The following is a 26312-nucleotide window of genomic DNA, read 5'->3' as shown; positions in this document are numbered from 1 at the left end:
ATTGGTTTCCTATTGAACATACTTCTTTCCGTAAGAAATATTATAGTATATTAGCTTGATCTTACGCTCAAAATATCATATGAATCTAACCTGTAATTGAGTTCAAATTGTTCGAAGAAAAAAATAAAGATTTTATTCATAAACATGCGTGTCACAATTATTGTCACCCCTAGAAATTCTTATGAACAAAATCTAGTTTATGTATATTCCAATTAAGATGTAACTTTTGAAGTTCATCTGAGTCTTTGGGAACTCTTAAGTGGTCATCCATGACTTCCTGTTTCACTGGGGTATAAATACGAGGTGACACACAGCCTAAACATCCTTAGTCATCCATCAAAATGGATGAGACAAAAGGTTAACTTTCACAAATAAGGCAATGGCTATAAAAATATAACTAAATGCCTGAAAATACCCATCTCCACTGTTAGGGAAATAATTAAGACTTGTAAAACAACTGGAGCTGTGAAGAACCTGTCTGGAAGAGGACCCAAGTGTATTTTGCCCCCACATACAGTAAGAAGGATAGTTCAAGTGGCAAAAAATAATCTCCAAGGATCACAATTGGAGAATTGTAGAAATTGGTTGCATCTCATGGTTAACAAGTCTCCAAAACTACAATTCGACCGCACCTCCATGCCAACAAGTTATTTGAAAGGGTTGCCAGAAGAAAGCCTCTGCTGTCACCAAACCACAAATGTATGTACCTGGAGTTTGCTAAATGTCATTGAAAATTTGATTGGAATGAGATTCCATGGTCTGATGAGACTAAAATAAAGCTTTTTGGCAACAAACAGCATAAAAAGAGCAATGGTCATGCAGAAAATAACCTAATGCCCATTGTGAAGTATGGTGTGGATCTGTGATGTTGTGGGGCTGTTTTACTTCCAAAGGCCCTGGGAACCTTGTTAGGATACATGGCATCATGGACTCCATCATGTACCAGGAGATTTTAGGCCAAAACCTGTCTGCCTCTGCCAGGAGGCTAAAACTAGGTTGTCGTTGGCTCTTCCAGCAGGACACCAATCCAACGCATAAGTCCAAATCCACACAAAAATGGTTCCCTGAACATCCCAGTCCCCTGATCTAAACCCCATTGAAAACCTGTGGGGTGAGCTTAAGAGGAGAGTCCACAAGCAAGGACCAAGGACTCTGAAGGATCTGGAGAGTTCCTGTATGTAGGAATGGTCTCAAACCCCTTCCTATGTGTTCTCCCACCTCATCAAACATTATAGGAGACGACTCAGAGCTGTTATTTTGGCAAAGTTATGGTGCACAAAGTACTAAATGCGGGGGTGGCAATTATATATATATATTTTATTTCACCTTAATTTATCCAGGTAAGCCAGTTGAGAACAAGTTCTCATTTACAACTGCAACCTGGCAAAGATAAAGCAAATCAGTGCGACAAAAACAACAACACAGAGTTACACATGGGATAAACAAAGATACAGTCTGTCACGCCCTGACCTTAGAGAGCCTTTTTATTTCTCTATTTGGTTAGGTCAGGGTGTAATTTGGGTGGGCATTCTAGATTTTCTATTTCTTTGTTGGCCGGGTATGATTCCCAATCAGAGGCAGCTGTCTATCGTTGTCTCTGATTGGGGATCATACTTAGGCAGCCCTTTTTCCCACTTGTGATTGTGGGATCTTGTTTTTGGTACTGAGCTGTATGCCCTACTGATCATTTTGTTTTGTATTTATTTTGTTTTTCTTTCGGTGTTCATCTAAATAAAATGATGTACGCTTACCACGCTGCACCTTGGTCCGATCCTTCTTCAGACGAGCATTACACAGTCAATAACACAATAGAAAAATCTGTACACAGTGTGTGCAAATGAAGTAAGGAGGTAAGGAAATAAGTAGGCCATAGTGGCGAAGTAATTACAATTTAGCAATTAACACGGGAGTGATATATGTGCAGATGAGGATGTGCAAGTAGAAATATTGGTGTGCAAGAGAGCAGAAAAACAAAAACAAATATGGGATGAGGTAGGTAGTTGAGGTAGGTAGTTGGTTTGATGGGCTATTTACAGATGGGCTGTGTACAGCTGCAGTGATCGGTAAGCTGCTCTGACAGTTGATGCTTAAAGTTAGAGAGGGAGATATAAATCTCCAACTTCAGTGATTTTTGCAATTCGCAGCAGAGAACTGGAAGGAAAGGCGGCCAAAGGAGGTGTTGGCTTTGGGGATGACCAGTGAAATCTCAGACGATACGAAAGAGAGGTTGAACAGACTAGTAATAGGGGTTGCAACAATGGCGGTGGATAATTTTAGGAAGCGAGGGTCCAGATTGTCTAGCCCAGCTAATTTGGAAGGATCCAGATTTTGCAGCTCTATCAGAACATCAGCTGTCTGGATTTGGGTGAAGGAGAAGCGGGGGCGGCTTGGGCCAGTTTGTCACGGTTGTCGTAGGGTAAAGACCAAGACGCAGCGGAAAAATATATACTCATCTTTTTATTTGGTGAAGAAGGAAAACACAATAAATGTATACAAAACACAAACGAACTGGACAGTCTTGTCAGGCACACAGCTAAACAAGCACAATCTCCCACAAAACCCATGAAAAACAAACTCTACTTATAGGACCCTCAATCAGAGGCAACAATAACCAGCTGCCTCCAATTGAAGGTCCAACCCCAATTAACTAAACATAGAAATACCCAAGACTAGATAAAAAATATACTAACATAGAACAATCTAACAAACCCCAGACTAATAAATCAAATACCCTTCTACCTAAACACATACACAAAACACACCCTGAACCACATAAATCAAACACCCCCTGCCACGTCCTGACCAACCTACAATAACAAATAACCCCTAAACTGGTCAGGACGTGACAATTCCCACCCCCCCAAAAGGTGCAGACCCCGGATGCACCTCACACAAAAAACCAAAACCAAAACTAAATCCCAAAACTAAAGGGAGGGAAGTGGCTAACAATGACTAAATAGCTAGTAGCTAATTAGCTGGCTAGCTTCTGATGGCTAGCTTCTGACGGAGGTTCCAGTTATAAGGTAAAAAAATAGCAGATCATACCACATTGGGTGAAGCGGGTTGCAGGAATGTATATTTTATAAAAAAATGGAAAAAAAGAGATTGAAATATATTGAAATGTATTCAAAAAACGAGAAAAAAAAACAGAATATTTACATGGGACAAAAACAAACACATCTTACTGCTACGCCATCTTGGATTTAATTGGATATAATTCTGATGCATGTTTTGGCATAAAATAATGTTTTTTTTAAACTCAATTAAAGGTTAGAATCCTTTGATATGTTGAGTGTAAAATCAAGCTGATTAACAACGACATCTTTTCAAAGGTTGCAAATAATTCAGGAGGGCACTGTATATGCCGTTGAAACAGATCTATAACAGCAGCAATAGATACCCAGACTGGGTAACAGATATTCCCTATTCCCCTCCCTCACACCTCCCTCCCTCTTGCTCTCTCCACCTCTCTCTCTCTCTCTCTCTCCCTCTCTCTCCCCCCGCCCCCCCTCTCTCTTCTCTGTGTTCTGTCCGTCTCTCCAGGGCTCACGTTACAAACACTTGGCAAGGCAGTGGCATGTGAAAAATGTGCTCATATTGGGGTCACTAGGGAATACAGGAACAATACCCATTCACACCATTCCTGTTATTTTGCATCCCGTCTTAGTTAGACGTGTCTGGTATGCTCAGATGAAGGCATTCCACACCGAGAGGTCATACCGCTGTCAAGTAGTTATGCCTATCCTCCTGTTCTGAAAACAACTGCATTTGTCTTGCACCATAGGTATGATATGGTATTAGGGTAGAATGTCAGGTAACAGTTAACTATTTTTCTGAAATTGTTAGAAAAACATTTCAGGATAAGAATTACTACCCAATATTACTGCCAAAAATGTTTTGGTTGTTTGTTTTTATTTTTCATAGGAGCTCATGGAAAGAAGCAGTATTGAGTCGTCTGCCACAGGATAAAGAATCAAGTGTTGTTGAAATGACACATTCCCATTTGTTATTAAATACCACCTTAAATTGATCCATTCCCCATCCATTCCCCCACAAAGTGAATGCTGATTCTTAACATTCAGACTCCATAAGCCCAAACTCTTAGCAGGTCACGAGAGAGAACGGCGAGCTGTCAATCAATGAACTCCAGCTGTGATGACATCATCATACGGGGCCCACAGCATCCCGCAGCGCGTCGAGGCGAGGGAGTCCAAGGACAAACAGGTCCCAAAGGAAGGACAGTCCATCCAGACAGACAGCTATAGAAAGATGCGAGTAAAGGCAGTCCTCACTTGACAAGTAGAGACATTTTAAAAGGATTTCGAAATTTAAGATGAATTAAGTGGGGGTTTTTAAGACCAACCATCACATTGTTTACATACAGTACCAGTCAAACTTTTGGACACACCTACTCATTCACAGGTTTTTCTTTATTTTTACCATTTTCTGCATTGTAGAATAATAGTGAAGATATCTATGAAATAACACACATGGAATCATGTAGTAACCAAAACAAGGGTTAATAAAAATATATTTTCTATTTAGATTCTTCAAAGTAGCCACCCTTTCCTTGATGACAGCTTTGCACACTCTTGGCATTCTCTCAAACAGCTTCAACTGCAATGCTTTTGCAGCAGTCTTGAAGGAGTTCAACATATGCTGAGCACTTGTTGGCTGCTTTTCCTTCACTCTACAGTCCAACTCATCCAAAACCATCTCAATTGGGTTGAGGTCGGGTGATTGTGGAGGCCAGGTCATCTGATGCAGCACTCCATCACTCTCCTTCTTGGTCAAATAGCCCTTACACAGCCTGGAGGTGTGTTGGGTCATTGTCATGTTGAAAAATAAATGATAGTCCCACTAAGCGCAAACCAGATGGGTTGGCGTATCACTGCAGAATGCTGTGGTAGCCATGCTGGTTAAGTAATCCTTCACTTCTAAATAAATCACTGACAGTGTCACCAGCAAAGCACCATCACGCCTCCTTTTCCATGCTTCACGGTGAGAACCACACATGCAGAGATCATCCATTCACCTACTCTGTTGGAACCAAAAATCGCTAATTTGGTCTCAACACACCAAAGGACAGATTTCCACTGGTCCAATATACATTGCTCGTGTTTCTTGGCCCAAGCATGTCTTTTCTTATTATTGGTGTCCTTTAGTAGTGGTTTCTTTGCAGCAATTAGACCATGAAGGCCAGATTCACGCCGTCTCCTCTGAACAGTTGATGTTGAGATGTGTCTGTCACTTGAACACTGTGAAGCACTTATTTGGGCTGCAATTTCTGAGGCTGGTAACTCTAATGAACTCTGCAGCAAAGGTAACTGTGGGTCTTCCTATCCTGTGGCGGTCCTCAAGAGAGCTAGTTTCATCACAGCACTTGATGGTTTTTGCAATTGCACTTAAAGAAACTTTCAAAGTTCTAGAAATGTTCTGGATTGACTGACCTTCATGTCTTAAAGTAATGATGGGCTGTCGTTTCTCTTTGCTTATTTGAGCTGTTCTTGCCATAATATGGAGTTGGTCTTTTACCAAATAGAGCTATCTTCTGTATACCATCCCTTCCTGGTCACAACACAACTGATAGGCGCAAACGCATTAAGAAGGAAATAAATTCCACAAATTAACTTTCAACAAGGCACATCTGTTGATTGAAATGCATTCCAGGTGACTACCTCATGAAGTTGGTTGAGAGAATGCCAACAGTGTGCAAAGTTGTCGTCAATGCAAAGTGTGGCTACTTTAAAGAATCTAAAATAGAAAATATATCTAGATTTGTTTAACACTTTTTTGGTTACTAAATGATCCCATATGTGTTATGTCCCACTTTTGATGTTTTCACTATTATTCTACAATGTAGAACAGCACTTTAAAAATAAAGAAAAGCCCTTTAACTTCTCTGGGCTACGTGGGACGCTACCGTCCCACCCACGGTACACACTATTCAACAGCCAGTGAAATATCAGGGTGGCAAATTCAAAACAACAAAAATCTCATAATTCAAATTTCTCAAACATACAACTATTTTACACCATTTTAAAGATACACTTCTCCTTAATCCAACCACATTGTCCGATTTCAAAAAGGCTAGGACAGTGCCAACACAAGAAAAACCACACAGCCATTTTCCAAGCAGGAGAGGCATCACAAAAAACAGAAATACAGCTAAGATTAAGCACTAACTTTTGACGATCTTCATCAGATGACACTCCCAGGACTCAGTGTTACACAATACATGTATGTTTTGTTCGATAAAGTTCATATTTATATCCAAAAACCCCATTTTACATTGGCGCGTGATGTTCAGAAAATATTTTGACTCCAAAACTTCCAGTGAATGAGCACAACAATTTACAAAAATACTCATCATAAATGTTGATAAAATATTAAACTGTTTTTCAAAGAATTATAGATAAACATCTCCTTAATGCAACCGCTGTGACAGATTTCAAAAAAGCTTCACGGGGAAAGCACACTTTGCAATAATCTGAGTACGGCGCTCAGAAAACAACATCAGGCAATGCAGATACCTGCCATTTTGGAGTCATCTAAAATCATAAATAGCATTATAAATATTCAATTACCTTTGATGATCTTCATCAGAATGCACTCCCAGGAATCCCAGGTACACAATAAATGTTGTTTTGTTCAATAAAGTCCATCATTTATGTCCAAATACCTCCTTGTTGTTAGCGCGTTCAGTCCGCTACTCCAAATGTTGGAAACGCAACGAAAATTTCACGACGAAAAGTTTAAAAAAGTTCATTTTACATTCGTAGAAACATGTCAAACGATGTATAGCATCAATCTTTAGGGCCTTTTTAACATAAATCTTCCATAATATTCCAACCGGACGATTCCAATGTCCTCAAAAACAGAACTCAGATCCTTTTCTGACTCACCAACTTCCAGGTCCTCTTGTTCACTCTCTGTTTACTGCAAAGGCCTGAAAGAAGGTTCTAAATACTGTTGACATCTAGTGGAAGCCTTAGGAAGTGCAAAATGAACCCTGAGTCACTGTGTGTTAGATAGGCAATCACTTGAAAAAACTACAAGCCTCAGATTTCCCACTTCACGGTTGGATTTTTCTCAGGTGTTTGCCTGCCATATGAGTTCTGTTATACTCACAGACATCATTCAAACAGTTTTAGAAACTTCAGCGTGTTTTCTATCCAAATCTACTAATAATATGCATATCCTACCTTCTGGGCCCGAGTAGCAGGCAGTTTAATTTGGGCACGTCATTCATCCCGAATTTCCGAATACTGCCCCCTACACAGTAGGTGTGTCCAAACTTTTGACTGGTACTGTAAATATGAGTAAAGTGAGGTATAGTGAGTATGAAATTGCTCAAATTGTTCAAAATGTTAAATAGCCTGACTAATAATGAGCTAGGGTTTGTTTAATTTTGGCCAATAATCAAATGCAATTTACACAAATACATTAATTATGTCACAGAAAAATATAATTAGAGGAAAGTGTTTAGGCTTAAAATGATTACTGTCCTCGTTAAAGAGGTCATAAGAAGCACCCATCTTCTTTCCTACAGTTTTGTCAACCTCCTTTCCACCACATCTACCATCTAAAAAAACCATCAACTGTGGCATCATTGAACAATTTAGGAAATATAACAGTCTACAGGCACTGTCTGCAGTGAGCTGTCTCTTGCCAGTGCTGTTTAAATTATGCAAGCATTGTGTTGTCTGAATCCAACAAAGGCTCTATTTGGCTTAATACGCTGTCAAAGGCCCTGGATGGCTTAGTACGCTGTCAAAGGCCCTGGATGGCTTAGTATGCTGTCAAAGGCCCTGGATGGCTTAGTATGCTGTCAAAGGCCCTGGATGGCTTAGTATGCTGTCAAAGGCCCTGGATGGCTTAGTATGCTGTCAAAGGCCCTGGATGGCTTAGTATACTGTCAAAGGCCCTGGATGGCTTAGTATGCTGTCAAAGGCCCTGGATGGCTTAGTATGCTGTCAAAGGCCCTGGATGGCCTAGTATGTTGTCAAAGGCTCTATATGGCTTAGTACGCTGTCAAAGCCTCTATATGGCTTAGTACGCTGTCAAAGGCTCTATATGGCTTAGTATGTTGTCAAAGGCCCTGGATGGCTTAGTATGTTGTCAAAGGCCTTAGATGGTTTAGTACGCTGTCAAAGGCCCTGGATGGCTTAGTATGCTGTCAAAGGCCCTGGATGGCCTAGTATGTTGTCAAAGGCCCTGGATGGCCTAGTATGCTGTCAAAGGCCCTGGATGGCTTAGTATGCTGTCAAAGGCCCTGGATGGCCTAGTATGTTGTCAAAGGCCCTGGATGGCTCAGTATGCTGTCAAAGGCCCTGGATGGCTGATTATGCTGTCAAAGGCCCCGGATGGCTTAGTATGTTGTCAAAGGCCCTGGACGGCTTAGTATGCTGTCAAAGGCCCTGGATGGCTTAGTATGCTGTCAAAGGCCCTGAATGGCTTAGTATGCTGTCGAAGAATGTGAGGAGGGGAGAATTTCTAGCCTGCTCCCAGATCTGTTTCTGCTTTCTTGCCAACTCATTTGGCATGACAATGACCATAGTATGTTGCACAAAAAGATCTGTCACCAGGCTAGAGAATTTCACAAAATGTGTCCAGGAGTGAGTGAAAGGTCTAATGTTACCTCATGTTGCTCAGAAGGACATTTTAAAATATTCACGCAAGGGGTATGGTTTAGCAGTCTGGAGGCCAGCATTGGGAAAATAATGTTTTCTAAGTCAAATTCAAGGGAATGCTTAACTTTATCTTAGGTTTTACCTGAGCTTAGCTACTATGTTTGATCTGTAGAGCCTAGGATGCAACGCATCCCATATTAATAGTAAAATACATACTTTTACTAAGGTCACAATCATAATCGTATGATTAATCAGTTCAATAATAGTGTAGCAATCCTCGCAATATGAGCCACGTTATATTTCCCTTCAAGTGGGTTAAGCCCGATGGCGCAACACAGGCTTGCTTCCATGCCCTACTGTTTGCTAGGTTCTGATTGTTAGATTCTGTTGCTATGTGCTCTCACTGTTTACTTCTCTCAGAGTTCAGGGTAAAACATTCCAGACATGCCAATCAAGCAAGGCTAATGTGTCCCTTGGTGAACAGCAGGACAACGGCAGACAGGATGTACTGCCTGTAGGCCTGGTGTACTGTACTGCCTGTGGGTCTACTCTACTGTCACACTATCCTGGATTTGACTCCTTTCCTTCCCAATCAGGAATGAGAAAATAGCAAAAGACCATATTGCGGAGTAAACCCTGGTAAGACCATTCACCTGTAAAATGGCTGTTAACTTCCTTAGAGATCTAATCGACTGTATTACACTGCAGCCTCTTGACAATACTGACACGGAAGAACTGAATTCCCCGTTGATTTCAGATGAACACTCAGGGGCAGACTTGAAGCTGAAAGACAAGACAGAATTTGGTCATAAGAGCTGACTCCTGTTATATCAGTGGAGGTGATGTTTGATAGAGGATGAGTCACACAATAATAACACACACATAGGCTTTAAACTAGGCAGTGTGTTGTCCCTACCACGTCGTCCATTACTTCCAGATAATGTACAGAGCGTCTGCATTCATCCTGTCATGACGTTGGCCTGGGGGTAGGTTTATGACCCCCCCATAAATACCTTTCTCCCTTTCCTCTCTCTCTTGACTCTACAGAAGGACTCTTGAATAACCTTTGTTAAACATATAGAGTCTGGGAACATCAAAAGGTGGAACCATATTTCGGTAATCCAACCAGTTGAAAATATGCGTTGGTACTTAATGAATATGATGTCAGTTCGGTTGTCATCTGAGACATTCTTATTAATGATAGGATGACATAAACTGTATCCTGGAAAGTCTACACATTATAGTTATCAGATTCACATGGAATTGTTGTGCAATTTAAATGTTTAAATATGAAACTATTTGTGAAAAGATGAAATGTAATTTTAGCTTCCAAATGAGAGAATTGGGTTTTCATAAGGTTAAAGCTCTGCTCCATCAGTGGCCCGCCCCTGTGAAGAGACATTGGTTATAAACTATGAAACACACCCTTCTCTCCCTCCACTACATAAGCCCTTTAGAAAAATATAACTTTCTGTTCCGGGTACATTAGGGCGATGGTCCGATGTCAGAAGGATTCAGATAATAAGCTGTTCCGAGGACAAACGGACAAGCTGTTCCGAGGACGACGGTCCCACATTAAAAGGACTAACATGTCAACTACAGAACTAAGCCAATCTCAGCATGAGCTTTGGTTGCAAATGGTATGAACTTTGAAATCTTATTCACTACAGAAGTGATACCTCCTAGCCGTTGAGTTAGCAGCGGCCGCAGTAAATGTGGCCTAGGAAAGGACGGATGACGGATCCAGTCTAACACACAATGACGATATTACAACGTATCCAGTTTACCACCAGAGACATTCTTCCGAGGACAGGAAGATCTCTCTCTGTTGGGCAACACGGCCTTCCATCTACAACCAACCTATTGGGAGGTTATTTAGAATGCATAAGATTCTGTATTTACGATAGCATAGCTTCTCACCTTGTTCTTCAGTCCTCCCACGCTTTCATTCAAGCCCAACCCCCTCTCTTTGTGTAACCAGCCGTCATACAGGTTCCGTCCCCCAGGGACGTTTTCTTGTAGGACATAATTAGTAATCAATGTATGATCCATTCTGTGTATATGTAATTCTGTGTGATTAGTTAGGTATTTAGTAAATAAATAATTAAACCAAAGTTTGTATTGCTGATTCAACTTGTTAGCCAGAGTTCGTGAAGATAACCAAGAATTTACAACTTTCAGATGAGACTGAAATAAGGTGACGATTAATATTGACTGCTATTAAGTAAAAGCGATAGGTAACTAACTAATCTTACTTACTCCCTTGGAGTTACTATTGAATAATGACTATGTGCAGTGTTGACAATGGATCTCATGTTTTAGAGACTGAGCACCAGGACAGTTATTTCACACAGTACATTTTCTGAATACAGGGTCATTATTCAAAGGGTCATCATTGGTCATTGAAAGGATGTGTCCACACTATAAGTCTTCGTTTCGATCACAATTAAAAAACGCTTTTAACAACAAGATCTCATGAATTTCTAACCTTTTTTGTTTTGTTTATGAAATACAAAGCAGACCTTTGACTCTATGGACCTCTAGTGGTTTAAAACCATACACACCACAACAAGAGCTCAAGTTGTATTTTAACGGACTGATATCAGTGTGTCTATTTAATTCACCTTACTACAGCGAAAATCAACTATTCAAAAAAATGCAGGGTTTGCCAGTACAGATAAAACAACTAATGGTCAGGATCAATAGCAGCTGCCTAGCTGTAATATATTTGAGGAGCTGTTGATGTGTGAGCCATTGTGGTTCTGTAGTCTTCAACACAGCTGTTAAACATCTATTCACTTCATCTCCAAGGTATGCATGGATGGGAGTACCTGGCGGGACCAAACCTGGAGCCTTTGTAAGCTGACATTGGCAGTAAGCATCTATATTAATCTGACCCTACAGTGTACCATTATATGAAGAATACATGTATATACACAAAGCAAAAGTCTCCTGCTTTATTTCTTTCTTTCTTATTTACTTCTGGTTTCATAAATAATGTGCAGTCGATATAGATGCAATACAAATCAAATCACATTTTATTTGTCACATCCACCGAATACAACAGGTGTAGACCTTACAGTGAAATGCTTACTTACAAGCCCTTAACCAACAATGCAGATTTAAGAAGAATAAGTGTTATGAAAGTATTTACTAAATTAAACTGAAGTAAAAAATAAGAACATAGAAAAATAACAAATAATTAAAGAGATACAATAAAATAACAGTAACTCTTTCTTTTTTCTGTTTTCATGAATAATGTGCAGTAGAGCTACAGTGGGGGAAAAAAGTATTTGATCCCCTGCTGATTTTGTACGTTTGCCCACTGACAAAGAAAGGATCAGTCTATAATTTTAATGTTAGGTTTATTTGAACAGTGAGAGACAGAATAACAAAAAAAATATCCAGAAAAACGCATGTCAGAAATGTTATAAATTGATTTGCATTTTAATGAGGGAAATAAGTATTTGACCCCCTCTCAATTAGAACAATTTCTGGCTCCCAGGTGTCTTTTATACAGGTAACGCGCTGAGATTAGGAGCACACTCTTAAAGGGAGTGCTCCTAAAAGCAGCTTGCTACCTGTAAAAAAGACACCTGTCCACAGAAGCAATCAATCAATCAGATTACAAACTCTCCACCATGGCCAAGACCAAAGAGCTCTCCAAGGATGTCAGGGACAAGATTGTAGACCTACACAAGGCTGGAATGGGCTGCAAGACCATCGCCAAGCAGCTTGGTGAGAAGGTGACAACATTTGGTGCGATTATTCGCAAATGTAAGAAACACAAAAGAACTGTCCATCTCCCTCGGCCTGGGGCTCCATGCAAGATCTCACCTCGTGGAGTTGCAATGATCATGAGAACGGTGAGGAATCAGCCCATAACTACACGGGAGGATCTTGTCAATGATCTCAAGGCAGCTGGGACCATAGTCCCCAAGAAAACAATTGGTAACACACTACGCCGTGAAGGACTGAAATTCTGCAGCGCCCGCAAGGTCCCCCTGCTCAAGAATACATATACATGCCCATCTGAAGTTTGCCAATGAACATCTGAATGACTCAGAGGACAACTGGTGAAAGTGTTGTGGTCAGATGAGACCAAAATGGAGCTCTTTGACATCAACTCAACTCGCTGTGTTTGGAGGAGAAGGAATGCTGCGTATGACCCCAAGAACACCATCTCCACCGTCAAACATGGAGGTGGAAACATTATGCTTTGGGGGTGTTTTTCTGCTAAGAGGACAGGACAATTTCACTGCATCAAAGGGACGATGGACGGGGCCATGTACCGTCAAATCTTGGGTGAGAACCTCCTTCCCTCAGCCAGGGCATTGAAAATGGGTGGTGGATGGGTATTCCAGCATGACAATGACCCAAAATACACGACCAAGGCAACAAAGGAGTGGCTCAAGAAGAAGCACATTAATCACTTGGAGAAGATCTGCAAAGACGAGTGGGACAAAATCCCTCCTGAGATGTGTGCAAACCTGGTGCCCAACTACAAAAAACGTCTTAACTTTGTGTTTGTCAACAAGGGTTTTGCCACCAAGTACTAAGTCATGTTTTGCAGAGGGGTCAAATACTTATTTCCCTCATTAAAATGCAAATCATTTTATAACATTTTTGGCAGGCGTTTTTCTGGATTTTTTTGTTGTTATTCTGTCTCTTACTGTTCAAATAAACCTACTATTAAAATTATAGACTGATCATTTCTTTGTAAGTGGGCAAACGTACAAAATCAGCAGGGGATCAAATCCTTTTTCCCCCCACTGTATGTGTGATACAGTGGGATTAGATCAGGCTACAGTATGTAGCTCCCTGAGGGAATGAATGATGTTGTGGTGGTCTAATAGGTTTAATTCAAATGATGGATTCCTCTTCCTGGAATTGTTTGTCTTGCAGGGTTTGAAACAGATACAGTAACAATGCAACTATCACAATGGAATCTGTGTTTGGGTTACATTTACTCTACACAATCACACAAAACACAATTTAGTTATGCTTTTCTCATATTTAATGGAAATATGAGTCATAACAATGATGGTTTTACACATTTCTTTTCCCTTCAAATCTAGGATGTTTAATGGAATGACAAATGTGTCGTAGAAAAAACACTGGCAAACAAAGATAGGTTAGTTGAGCAGGACTAAACCCCATCACAACTGTTACTTAAAAAAACAAATATCTCTCCTACGTCGCAATGGGTGGTGAGTCTGGTGACTGACATTTACTGACTTGAAGTTCCCAAAAGCTACCATGTTGCTCTAAGCCCTTAAGAAAGTGATCAAGTACTCTGGATACGCCTGACAGTCGCGGAAGACTACGAACTCTGTTGGATTAGATGGGTCGTTTGTCGTACTATCGTAGCGCCGAATCACTGAACCGTCTTTAAATGGAGGTTCTTTCATCCCTAGTTCTCCCTTTGTGAAGTGTCCAGTCAGAACACGACACAAGTACATCAACTTCCTCCCTTCGCCATCCGGCTTGGAGAATTCATCATCAGCAGAGTAGCTGGCATTGACTGCAAAGTAGGTCCCATTTCCATACAGTGCATCTGCAGAAAGATTATGACACAGTTATGACACTATTAACATGGAAGAGAGAAACACAAGTTAAATATAAGGATTCTTGAAACGTTATATACAGTTTAACTTGTGGCAAGACTTTCCTTTTTTCAAGTTATTTCTTTGGCATATCTTACCATTTTCTCCAGCATAGCTCCGATTGAACCCATCATTGTTGATGTGTTCTATGGTTGTGTGACTGGTTGCATGGAAAAGACGTCTCTCATTGATCACGCCATCATTTTTTACCTTGATTTCTTGTTTCTTGTTCTGGAAGCTTTTCCACAAGTTTGGGTTCTGGACCCTTTCAATCTAAGGGAAGGAGAAAAAAACACATATTACAGTAATTGGCAAGACATTCAATAACCTCCAATACCTTGATTTACATACAGCTGCACAGTACTTAGGAAGTCACTTTTGGAAAATAGGTACTTTTTCAATTTCCTTGTCTGGACAAGTATTCCGAAACAGGCCTTGGACTTCATTATACTCTGAGCTTCCTGGATGGATAAGGTGGAGGCGGACAGAAGTGGTGGCTGGCTTGGTATCCCAATGCTGAGGGAAGTTATCCTGTTGAGCTGGAGATAACAATAGAAGATCAGTCATAGGGCCAATAAAGACTTCATTACAGGAGGCTTTTAAATATGACTTTACGTCATGCCCATTTCCACTTTCCATGTAAAGCTCTGAGTACAGATTGAAGTAATATGTAAGATCATAGTACCTGGTAAGTCTAAGGTGGTTAATATCCCCAATATTATAATATTTTAGCATTTTGTGTCCAAATCATCAGCAAGTGTCTAAAATTGTTTGTTTACTGTCGGCCAAGCAATGTTACTAGGCTACCTGCCGCTTACTAGTCTACCTGCTGGGATGGCAGGTAGCCTAGTGGTTAGAGCATTGGGTCAGTAACCAAAAGGTTGCTACATCAAATCCCTGAGCTGACAAGGTAAAGATCTGTTGTTCTGCCACTGAACAAGGCAGTTAACCCACTGTTCCTAGGCTGTCAATGTAAATAAGAATTTGTTCTTATCTGACTTGTCTAGTTAAATAAAGGTTCAATAAACAAGATGACTAGGACATTAAGCGCGTAAAATGCTCATATTGAGGATGTTGATTTGCATTGGTTTTGACCCACAAATGATAAAAAGAGACTTTGGCCAGGCACACAAAACCAACGAATGGATTGCTGTCTTTAAACTGCTTACAGAGTAAGGAAACCAAGGTGTAATTTTGTGATTTGGGTGAATTCTCTCTTTGACTTCCTCTTAGTTAAAGTCGCAGAAGAGGAAAATAACTTATTACTAGGACACAGAAGAGGAAAATAGTTTACTACACGATTAGCCACATCTCAGTACAGGATGTGGAATAAACTTTAAACTTTGAGAGTGTTGATTCTAACATTCAACTGGTAAACTTTTAAATGTGGCAAGCAGAAAATGGCAGAGGCTGACTAGTAATTAACTTTCACTTTTACTTTTGTAATAGATGTTATTTTTTGTTCATGAAGGACTTATAGCCAATAGCAGAGAAGCACTGTCAAAATTTTAGCCATGTAAAAGTAAATGATAGCAAATAAGTTCACCTTTTAAAATACATATAATGGGAACAAATTGGTTTACGGGTGAGACTAAGCTCTTTGTCACTGCAATATCGAGATACATTCATGACGTAATTTGATCTAGTTTCATTAGGATTATTGTTTCTTTACTTGACTTAATAATGTGTTCACAGGTTGTTTTGTGTGAGTGATGGACCTTTTTCAGGCAAAGTTATAATGCTTGTTCCCACACACAGTTTACGACAGCTCTGATTGGTAACGGGAAATATGTGTATGTATGGCATGTGCCAAGTTTATAAATCTCAATATTTGTTTTCTTTTCAGAAATGGTGCATGCAGATATTTAGTGTAAAATGTACGCAACAGTTATAAATGAGGCCCCTGCTCTCTAACAGCTGTGAAGATAAAACCAGCCTAAATAGTTTACCTGGACACTGTGAGGCTTGTCGGACTGGCGCTGGAGGTGGGGCCTGTGTCCAAGACATATCGAGGTTGCCATCGACGTCACATTCTGTTACCACTTCATTAGATATATGACTGTTATTGATTGCAATCAGATCTGCATGTGGGGGTGGTTGGCTGAGGTTTCCTTCTGAAAGATACATTTTGTGTCCAAGTAACTATACAATTGTCTTATGCTCTTCTTATGGTGCTATCTGTTAGTAAGAAACACAACTTTATTAGAATGACCATGTTAGCTTATTCATAGTAGCACTCACCAGATGGATTCACTCCTCCTGCTTGGATGGTTTTTTTCATGATCAAGTCCTTTTTAATTTTGTTCCTGCTAACTATTCGGGAATCAACAGTGCTGTTGCGATCCGCATAAATCGTTGGGCTGGACGACACTTCAAAACAAATGTGTTATTGCCTTGTTAGATGATGACCTTTTGTATGGCATGACCTTGCAGTTTGTAATAAAAACACTGGCCGACAAACCTGACCATTACATATTATATTCTGTATACTAACACACATACACTGACATGGGCCCAATAACCGAAAGGTTTCTGCTTCCAAACCCAGAGCCTACTAGATAAAAAATCTGCCGATGTGCCCTTGAGCAATTCACTGAATACTAATTGCTCCCGCAAGTCACTCTGGATAAGTGTCTGCTACATGACAAACATTTTAAATGTATGTTTTCTAATAACCGCTGTGAAGTGCTTAAATGCCTTTAATCACTACAAATGTTAATGTAATACTGCTACTGTACCTTGTGTGTTCTTTTTTAAATGTTTTTGAAGGCCTGGATAATGTTCCTTCTCTTTCTTCAGAATCTCAATGAACTCCTCACATGAACCCTCCCCCTTTTTCATGATTTCATCCAAAAGAAGATCAATCTTCTCTGCAGCAGTGGCTTGGTTGGAAACATCTTTTCCTTGTTTAAATGATGAAATAATATCTTCACACTTTCCAATGATATACTCAGGGTCTGTTGATAAGCACTGGACCAGTTCCGTCTTCTTTGAATTCAGAAATTCCATGGTCTAAATGTCTAAAAGAGATGGATACAGTAAGGAATGGCTCAAAAGTTATGATGCATACTGTAAACTACTCAACTAACTATATAAACATATCATTATCTTATGTGAAAAAGCTATCAAAGATGAGTGACAATAAAACAGAAATCAACGGTTCTATAGAAGTGATCCTAATACTGTACAGAATATATTACCTGAGTACAAACTATCGATAATCATAATTAACATTGAAAGGGTTGTCTGATGTAACCATTGGGCTCATTGTAATGTAGTCTGCTCTAAAGTTGTTTTTACTTTCACTATTGAAGACATAGAGTATATTTGATGTATATTTGATATCATTACTGTTTTAATACACTTAAAGTAAATAATCACCCATGTTGAAATTTATATCGTTTTTGTACATCTCTGAGCGATGTTCTATCGATTCCCCGGATGATTTCATGTTTTCATGTGTATCTGAGCGATTGCCGTTCAAACAGGAAGACATACAGCCAGTATGACGAGTTGCATCATATGATTCAAAATGAGTGAATATTTCCTTTAAGGAACAATTCATGCCATTACAAACTGTACAACATCTATGGAAGACAAAAGGAATAGACTTTTGTTGATAAGCTGCATCTGTGGAAGAATGAGAAAGTACAAGCACTTCCGTTTTGGTGAGAGAGGTGGAATGAGAGAAGTTTAGAGTCCTGTAAACTAGACGAGCAACATCTGATGTTCAAAAGAGCGGGAGCAGCCATTTCTCACACAACACAAAGTTTAAAGACTGCAGAACAGGAAGGTAAACTTACCAACAAGGTGTTTAACAGAGCAGGATCTGGTAGTTAACGTGAATGTGGAGACGTTACAACTTTCCGTACTGACAAGCTATGTGGCTGATGCAAACGAGCGCTTACTGGCAGAAATGCGAGAAATGTACTTCCTTTATGTAAGTATATCCAATCACACGTGCGGGCCTGTACGGGTGAAGCCTATCGAAATGCACGTTTTGTTATGAGTAAGACATGTGACACCTGTGAAGGGAAACTAAGATTCATTAGTACGTTTCACCATGTTGGTGTTCAACAGATGAGTACAGTAGGATGTGCAGAACTATCTGTAGGCATTGTAATAACATGAATTGACACAGAAAGGGCAATTTTGTGTCCATGTTCACAGGCTCCTGTACTCATGGTGTGGTGGACCCCCCCCATTCCTGTGAACTCACATGCAATCTCAATCACACTATTCTGGATTTGACTCCTTCTTTCCTTCCCAGTCAGGAATGAGAAAATAGCAAAATACCATCTAGCAGAGTAAACCCTGGCAAATCAATTCACCTGACAAATCGTTGTTAAATTCCTTACAGATCTAATCTACAGTATTACACTGCAGCCTCTTGACATTCAATATTGACACATAAGAACCGAATTCCCCCTTCAATTCAGAGGAACACGCAGGGGCAGACTTGAAGCTGAAAGACGAGACAGCATTTGGTCATAAAAGCTGACTCCTGTTATATCAGTGGAGGTGATGTTTGATAGAGGATGAGTCACACAATAATAACACACACATAGACTTTATACTAGGCAGCGTGTCGTCCCTACCACATCGTCCATCATTTCCAGATAATGTACAGAGCGTCTGCATTCATCCCTTACATATATCACATATACAGGCTTTAAACTAGAGAATTACTAGGTAATTACACAAAGGTAGTACCTACTTTACACTAATTCCTCTGTGTCCATTGTTTTATTTTAAAATGTATTTCAATTTTATTGACAATGGATCTCATGTTTTTGAGACTCTGAGCACCAGGACAGTTATTTCACACAGTACATTTTCTGAATACAGGGTCATTATTCAAAGGGTCATCATTGGTCATTGAAAGGATGTGTCCACACTATAAGTCTTCGTTTCGATCACAATTAAAAAACGCTTTTAACAACAAGATCTCATGAATTTCTAACCTGTTTTGTTTTGTTTATGAAATACAAAGCAGACCTTTGACTCTATGGACCTCTAGTGGTTTAAAACCATACACACCACAACAAGAGCTCAAGTTGTATTTTAACGGACTGATATCAGTGTGTCTATTTAATTCACCTTACTACAGCGAAAATCAACTATTCAAAAAAATGCAGGGTTTGCCAGTACAGATAAAACAACTAATGGTCAGGATCAATAGCAGCTGCCTAGCTGTAATATATTTGACTTTGTAAATGGAGGAGCTGTTGATGTGTGAGCCATTGTGGTTCTGTAGTCGTTCAACACAGCTATTAAACATCTATTCACTTCATCTCCAAGGTATGCATGGATGGGAGTACCTGGAGGGACCAAACCTGGAGCCTTTGTAAGCTGACATTGACAGTAAGCATTTGCAGGTACAATATGACCCTACAGTGTACCATTACATGGAGAATACACAAGTATTCACCAAGCAAATGTCTCCTGCTTTCTTTCTTCTTTCTTACTTTCTTACGTTATTATGAATAATGTTCAGTAGATCTATGTGTAATACAAATCAAATCAAAATCAAATTAAATTGTATTTGTCACATGTGCCAAATACAACAAGTGTGGACCTTACAGTGAAATGCTTACTTACAAGCCCTTAACCATCAATGATGTTTTGGTGGTCTAACAGGTTTAATTCAAATGGTGGCTTCATCTTCCTGAAATTATTTCTCTTGCAGGGTGAGACGTGTTTATGATATGAAACACAGATACAGTAACAATGCAATTATCACAATGGAACTGTGTTTGGGTTACATTTACGTATTCTACACATTCACACAAAACACAACTGTAATGGAAATGATATGATTAAAGTTTTGACTAAATGATTTCACCCTGAAAATGTATAACCGAGTGATTATAAGATTAATGTACTAATGTGCGTGTGTAGGAAAAGTTGAAGCTTAATGATTTAGCAATGTAAGCAAGACATTCAAGGAAAATGGGAACTTCTTTTGGTTATTTTTGCTGGTCTCAAAACTAGATTTTAACAATGGATTTCCAAGAGTGGTTTTGAGTGATAACAGTTGCTCTAGACCCTTAAGAAAGTGATCAAGTACTCTGGATATGCCTGACAGTCGTGGAAGACTACGAACTCTGTTGGATTAGATGGGTCGTTTGTCGTACTATCGTAGCGCCGAATCACTGAACCGTCTTTAAATGGAGGTTCTATCATCCCTGGTTCTCCCTTTGTGAAGTGTCCAGTCAGAACACGACACAAGTACATCAACTTCCTCCCTTCACCATCCGGCTTGGAGAATTCATCATCAGCAGAGTAGCTGGCATTGACTGCAAAGTAGGTGCCATTTCCATACAGTGCATCTGCAGAAAGATTATGACACAGTTATGACACTATTAACATAGAAGAGAGAAACACAAGTTAAATATAAGGATTATTGAAAAGTGAGATAAAGTTCTACTTGGGGCAAGACTTTTCTGGTTTGGAGTTTATCCATTGGCATATCTTACCATTTTTTCCAGCGTAGCTCCGATTGAACCCGTGGTCGTTGATGTGAGCTATGGTTGTGTGACTGGTTGCATGGAAAAGACGTCTCTCATTGAGAATGCCATCATTCCTGTCATTGATGTCTTGTTTCTTGATCTGGAAGCTTTTCCACAAGTTTGGGTTCTGGACCCTTTCAATCTAAGGGAAGGAGACAAAACTAATATTACATTCATTGGCAAGACATTCAATAACCTCCAATACCTTGATTTACATACAGCTGCACAGTACTTAGGAAGTCACTTTTGGAAAATAGGTACTTTTTCAATTTCCTTGTCTGGACAAGTATTCCGAAACAGGCCTTGGACTTCATTATACTCTGAGCTTCCTGGATGGATAAGGTGGAGGCGGACAGAAGTGGTGGCTGGCTTGGTATCCCAATGCTGAGGGAAGTTATCCTGTTGAGCTGGAGATAACAATAGAAGATCAGTCATAGGGCCAATAAAGACTTCATTACAGGAGGCTTTTAAATATGACTTTACGTCATGCCCATTTCCACTTTCCATGTAAAGCTCTGAGTACAGATTGAAGTAATATGTAAGATCATAGTACCTGGTAAGTCTAAGGTGGTTATCCACTGCTGAAGTTCCGGGTAGACTTCATTCACATCAAGTTCTTTGAGAGTATCAAGGAACTGGAGACATATTTTTTCCTTTTTGCCAATGATCTTATCAAGCAGTTTGATGACTTTATTCTCCGGCTCTGGGACACTCATAAGGCTTTGATCTCTCCCTTTCTTTGATAATGCCTTTACAATGCAGATGTTGAAGAATGTACGTTGGATCTACTCGAAGCCAGTCAATGAGTTTCATCTTATTTGTTATTATAATATCCATTCCAGAGACCTAAAATAACAATAAAAAAGGATATGTTTCAGCTGTGAAATATTATTTATAGTCTGATAGTAATTGACCTTCTGTTACTTTGAGTACCTGTCCCCGCCAAAGCTCTGGGCCATGTACAACACACAGGTTTAAGTCCAAATTACAAGGTGATTACCTTGTAAGCAGTTTATGGACAATGTAAGAAAACAATCCATGCTTTGGTTTTGTGTACCTAGCCAAATTCTCTTTTTAGGATTTGTGTCCCAAAAACAAAGCAGGTCAATATCTCCAATATTATGTCCAAATTATCATCAAGTGTCTAAAATGTTTTGTCTACTGTTGCTCAAGCAATGTTACTAGTATGTTGTAGTATTACAATGGTACTTTAAAATGATTTGGACATGAAGAGCATCAACTACTCATATTGAGGATATTGACTTTCATTAGTTTTGGCTCACAAATGATACAAAGAGACTGTGACCATGTACACAAAACCAAAGCATGGATTGCTGTCTCTAAACTACTTACAGATTAAGTAATATAGTGATTTGGGTGAACTAGCCCTTTGACTTCCTTTTAGTTACAGACGCTGAAGAGGAAAATAACTTACTACTAGGACGCAGAAGAGGAAAATAGCTTACTATGAAGACACAGAAGAGGGAAAATAGCTTACAACTAGGACGCAGAAGAAGGAAAATAACTTACTGCTAGGACGCAGAAGAGGAAAATAGCTTCCCACGAGGACACAGAAGAGGAAAATAGCTTACTACTAGGACGCAGAAGAGGAAAATAGCTTACAACTAGGACGCAGAAGAAGGAAAATAACTTACAACTAGGACGCAGAAGAGGAAAATAGCTTACTACTAGGACGCAGAAGAGGAAAATAGCTTCCCACGAGGACACAGAAGAAGGAAAATAACTTACTTCACGATTAGCCATGTCTCAGTACAGGATGTGGAATAAACTGCAAACTTTGATGGTGTTGATTCTAACAGTCGACACAGCTTTCAAACGTGGCAGGCAGAAACTTTCAGAGGTTGACAAATGATTCACTTTCACTTTAGTAATAGATGTTCTTCCTGGCTCAGGAAGGGGGGAGTATATATTTTTAATTTTGTAGTATTCTATCAGCAAAAGGACATGTTTAAGTTTCAGAAAAACATATTGGTCTAGTTCAGACACTTTCTTTTTTGGGGTGCATTTTCCAACCTGTTAGGTGCATAAAGGTTAAATAAAAAAATTATACTCACAACATACTGCTGAAATGGCCACCTTGAGAAAACTTTACTACCTTGAATTTGTTGGTGGAGTATGCTAGATTTCCACATACTAGTAGAACTCAACATCTTCATTGCAGAAGTTGAGGTAATTACTGTAGTAACTATGTATTTTTACTTTGATGTGTGTAAAAGTCCAACTCTTTAAGTGTATATGTCTATGGATATTAATTAAATGTATTTAACCTCTTCTTCTTGGAAGTTAAAATTGTAAACCGGGTTAAGCAACAACCTCTCATACAAATGTAGAGAATGTCCAGAAACAAGATCAACATAATCAAAACAGCTTACTTATTGTTGTAACAGTCGTCGTAGTAAGTGGACCAAAGTGCAGCGGGTTGAGTGCTCATTATATATTTATTTTGAACACTTAAAGAAGAAAGGGTCTAAATCATCTAACCCAGATGTTTTTGGGGAGTCAAGTTTAAGGAGCTCTTTTAGTATCTCGTACTCAGTGACTGCCTGCAGGGAGAAACTTTGTTGCAGGGCAGGTGAAAAGAGGGAGGAGCATCGGGGCAAGTCACATTAGAAGGGGTGGGAGATGAGGAAATGTTGAACGGGCAAGGAGGCATGGCTGAGTCAAATAGGAATCCTGACTTAATGAAGTAGTGACTAAAGAGCTCAGCCATGTGCTTCTTGTCAGTAACAACCACATCATCAACATTATGGGACATGGGCAGCTGTGAGGAGGAGGGTTTATTCTCCAGGTCTTTAATCGTTTTCCAGAACTTCTTGGGGTTAGACCCACAGAGAGAGAGAACTGCTCCTTAAAGTAACTAACTTTGGCTTCCGGATAGCCAGTGCACTTATTTCTCATTTGCCTGAATGAAATCCAGTCACCCTAAATATGCGTGTGCAGAGCCTTTCGCCAAACGCAGTTCTTGAGGTGGATTAACTCTGCATGATCAGAGTCGAACCAGGGCTGAACCTGTTTTTCTAATTTTCTTTATGGGGGCGTGTTTGTTAAAATGATAAACTTGGATTAGCTAACACAACGTCCCATTGGAACACAGGAGTGATGGTTGCTGATAATGGGCTGTAGATATTCTATAAAAAATCTGCCATTTACAGCTACAGTAGTCATTTACAACATTAACTTTTTAGTGACGGGGGCAGTATTAGGAAATTCAGATGAATATGCCCAAATTAAACTGCCTGCTACTCGGGCCCAGAAGCTATGACATGCATATTATTAGTAGATTTGAATAGAAAACACTCTGAAGTTTCTAACACTGTTTGAATGATGTCTGTGAATATAACAGAACTCATATGACAGGCAAAAACCTGAGAAAAATCCAACCAGGAAGTGTGGAAATCTGAGGTTTGTAGTTTTTCAAGTGATTCCCTATCCAGTATACAGTGACTTAGGGTTAATTTTTCACTTCCTAAGGCTTCCACTAGATGTCAACAGTCTTTAGAACGTTGTTTCATGCTTCTACTGTGAATGGGGAGAGAATAAGAGCTCCTGGAAGTAGATGACTGAGAAAATTACATGAGCTCAGTGGCGCGCACTCCTGTGAGAGTTAGCTGTGTTCCTTTTCTTTTTTGAAGACAAAGGAATCGTCCGGTTGGAATATTATGGAAGATTTATGATAAAAACATCCTAAAGATTGATCCTATACATTGTTTGACATGTTTCTACGAAATGTAATATAACTTTTTTGACTTTTCGTCAGAACTTAACTGCGCGAGCACAGTGCATTTGGAGTACTCTAACGAAAGCGAACAAAAAGGAGGTATTTGGACATATATATGGACTTTATCGAAACAAATTAACATTTATTGGGGAACTGGGATTCCTGGGAGTACATTCCGATGAAGATAATCAAAGGTAAGTGAATATTTATTATGTTATTTCTGAGTTTTGTTGACTCCACAGAATGGCGGGTTTGGTTTCGTCTCTGAGCGCTGTACTCAGAGTATTGCAAAGTGTGCTTTCGCTGTAAAGTTTTTTTGAAATCTGACACAGCGGTTGCATTAAGGAGAAGTGTAACTATAATACAGAAGCTGTATTTCTGGTTTTTGTGACGCCTTTCCTTGCTTGGAAAATGGCTGTGTGGTTTTTCTTGCCTCGGCGCTGTCCTAACATAATCTGAAGCTATGCTTTCGCCATAAAGCCTTTTTGAAATCGGACAATGTGGTTGGATTAAAGAGAAGTTCATCTTTAAAATGGTGTAAAATAGTTGTATGTTTGAGAAATTTGAATTTTGAGATTTTTGTTTTGAATTTGGCGCCCTGCTATTTCACTGGCTGTTGAATAGTGTGTCCCGCGGGTGGGACGCTAGCGTCCCATATTTCCCAGAGAGGTTAACCATGTCCACACTGTATTTCTGATCAATGTGATGTTATTTTAATGGACAAAAATGTGCTTTTCTTTCTAAAACAAGGACATTTCCAAGTGACCCAAAACTTTTGAATGGTTTATATATTTTTTGAATGTTTTGTTCACATAATACAATATAAAGCTGCAACATCGAGAGCATCCTGACTGGTTGCATCACTGCCTGGTACGGTAATTGCTCGGCCTTTGACCGCAAGGCACTACAGAGGGTAGTGCGTACGGCCCAGTACATCACTGGGGCTAAGCTGCCTGCCATCCAGGACCTCTACACCAGGCCGTGTCGGAGGAAGGCCCTAAAAATTGTCAAAGACCCCAGCCACCCCAGTCATAGACTGTTCTCTCTACTACCGCATGGCAAGCGGTACCGGAGTGCCAAGTCTAGGACAAAAAGGCTTCTCAAACGTTTTTACCCCCAAACCATAAGACTCCTGAACAGGTAATCAAATGGCTACCCAGACTCTTTGCATTGTGTGCCCCCCCAACCCCTTTATTTACGCTGCTGCTACTCTCTGTTTATCATATATGCATAGTCCCTAATCTAATGTTTTGCTTTTGCTGTAAAGCCTTTTTGAAATCGGACAACGTGGTTCGATTCAGGAGAGGTGTATCTATCTATAAAACGGTGTAAAATAGTCATATGTTTGAGAAATTGAAGTTATAGCATTTATGAGGTTTTGCATTTAGCGTGACGCGATTCCACTGGCTGTTGATTAGGGTGGGACGCAAGCGTCCCACTGGCCCAGAGAGGTTAACTATACATTCATGTACATACTACCTCAATTGGGCCGACCAACCACTGCTCCCGCACATTGGCTAACCGGGCTATCTGCATTGTGTCCCACCCACCACCCGCCAACCCCTCTTTTATGCTACTGCTACTCTCTGCCCATCATATATGCATAGTCACTTTAACCATATCTACATGTACATACTACCTCAATCAGCCTGACTAACCGGTGTCTGTATGTAGCCTCGCTACTTTATAGCCACGCTACTGTATATAGCCTGTCTTTTTACTGTTGTTTTATTTATTTACTTACCTATTGTTCACCTAATACATTTTTTGCACTATTGGTTAGAGCCTGTAAGTAAGCATTTCACTGTTGTATTCAGCGCAC

General features: G+C 39.8%; 2 protein-coding genes across 3 annotated transcripts; both read right to left on the bottom strand.

The window, feature by feature from the left end:
- Positions 1 to 13632: 13632 nt before the first annotated feature.
- LOC106586830 (protein mono-ADP-ribosyltransferase PARP14) lies at positions 13633 to 18219 on the bottom strand. Of its 2 annotated transcripts, none has more exons than XM_014174534.2 (7): positions 18043 to 18219; positions 16978 to 17259; positions 16481 to 16609; positions 16189 to 16353; positions 14633 to 14778; positions 14338 to 14512; positions 13633 to 14190 (listed from the first exon to the last, which is right to left on the bottom strand). In XM_014174534.2, exons 2-7 carry the CDS (start codon positions 17246 to 17248, stop codon positions 13901 to 13903), a joined length of 1176 nt encoding a protein of 391 aa, XP_014030009.1. In that variant the 5' UTR covers positions 17249 to 17259; positions 18043 to 18219; the 3' UTR covers positions 13633 to 13900. The 2 variants fall into 2 exon arrangements, with proteins under 2 accessions (XP_014030009.1, XP_045563648.1); XM_045707692.1 differs by lacking the exon at positions 18043 to 18219 and adding an exon at positions 17621 to 17877.
- A 764-nt stretch (positions 18220 to 18983) lies between these two features.
- On the bottom strand, positions 18984 to 23031 carry LOC106586807 (protein mono-ADP-ribosyltransferase PARP15-like). The gene is made up of 5 exons (XM_014174475.2): positions 22501 to 23031; positions 21305 to 21597; positions 21013 to 21158; positions 20719 to 20893; positions 18984 to 20571 (listed from the first exon to the last, which is right to left on the bottom strand). Exons 2-5 carry the CDS (start codon positions 21465 to 21467, stop codon positions 20282 to 20284), a joined length of 774 nt encoding a protein of 257 aa, XP_014029950.1. The 5' UTR covers positions 21468 to 21597; positions 22501 to 23031; the 3' UTR covers positions 18984 to 20281.
- Positions 23032 to 26312: the final 3281 nt, after the last annotated feature.

This window comes from Salmo salar, chromosome ssa25, assembly GCF_905237065.1.
Source record: "Salmo salar chromosome ssa25, Ssal_v3.1, whole genome shotgun sequence".
NCBI classification, from domain to species: domain Eukaryota; kingdom Metazoa; phylum Chordata; class Actinopteri; order Salmoniformes; family Salmonidae; genus Salmo; species Salmo salar.
The sequence above is the reverse complement of the archived record's forward strand: the minus strand, read 5'-3'. Positions and strand labels throughout refer to the sequence as shown.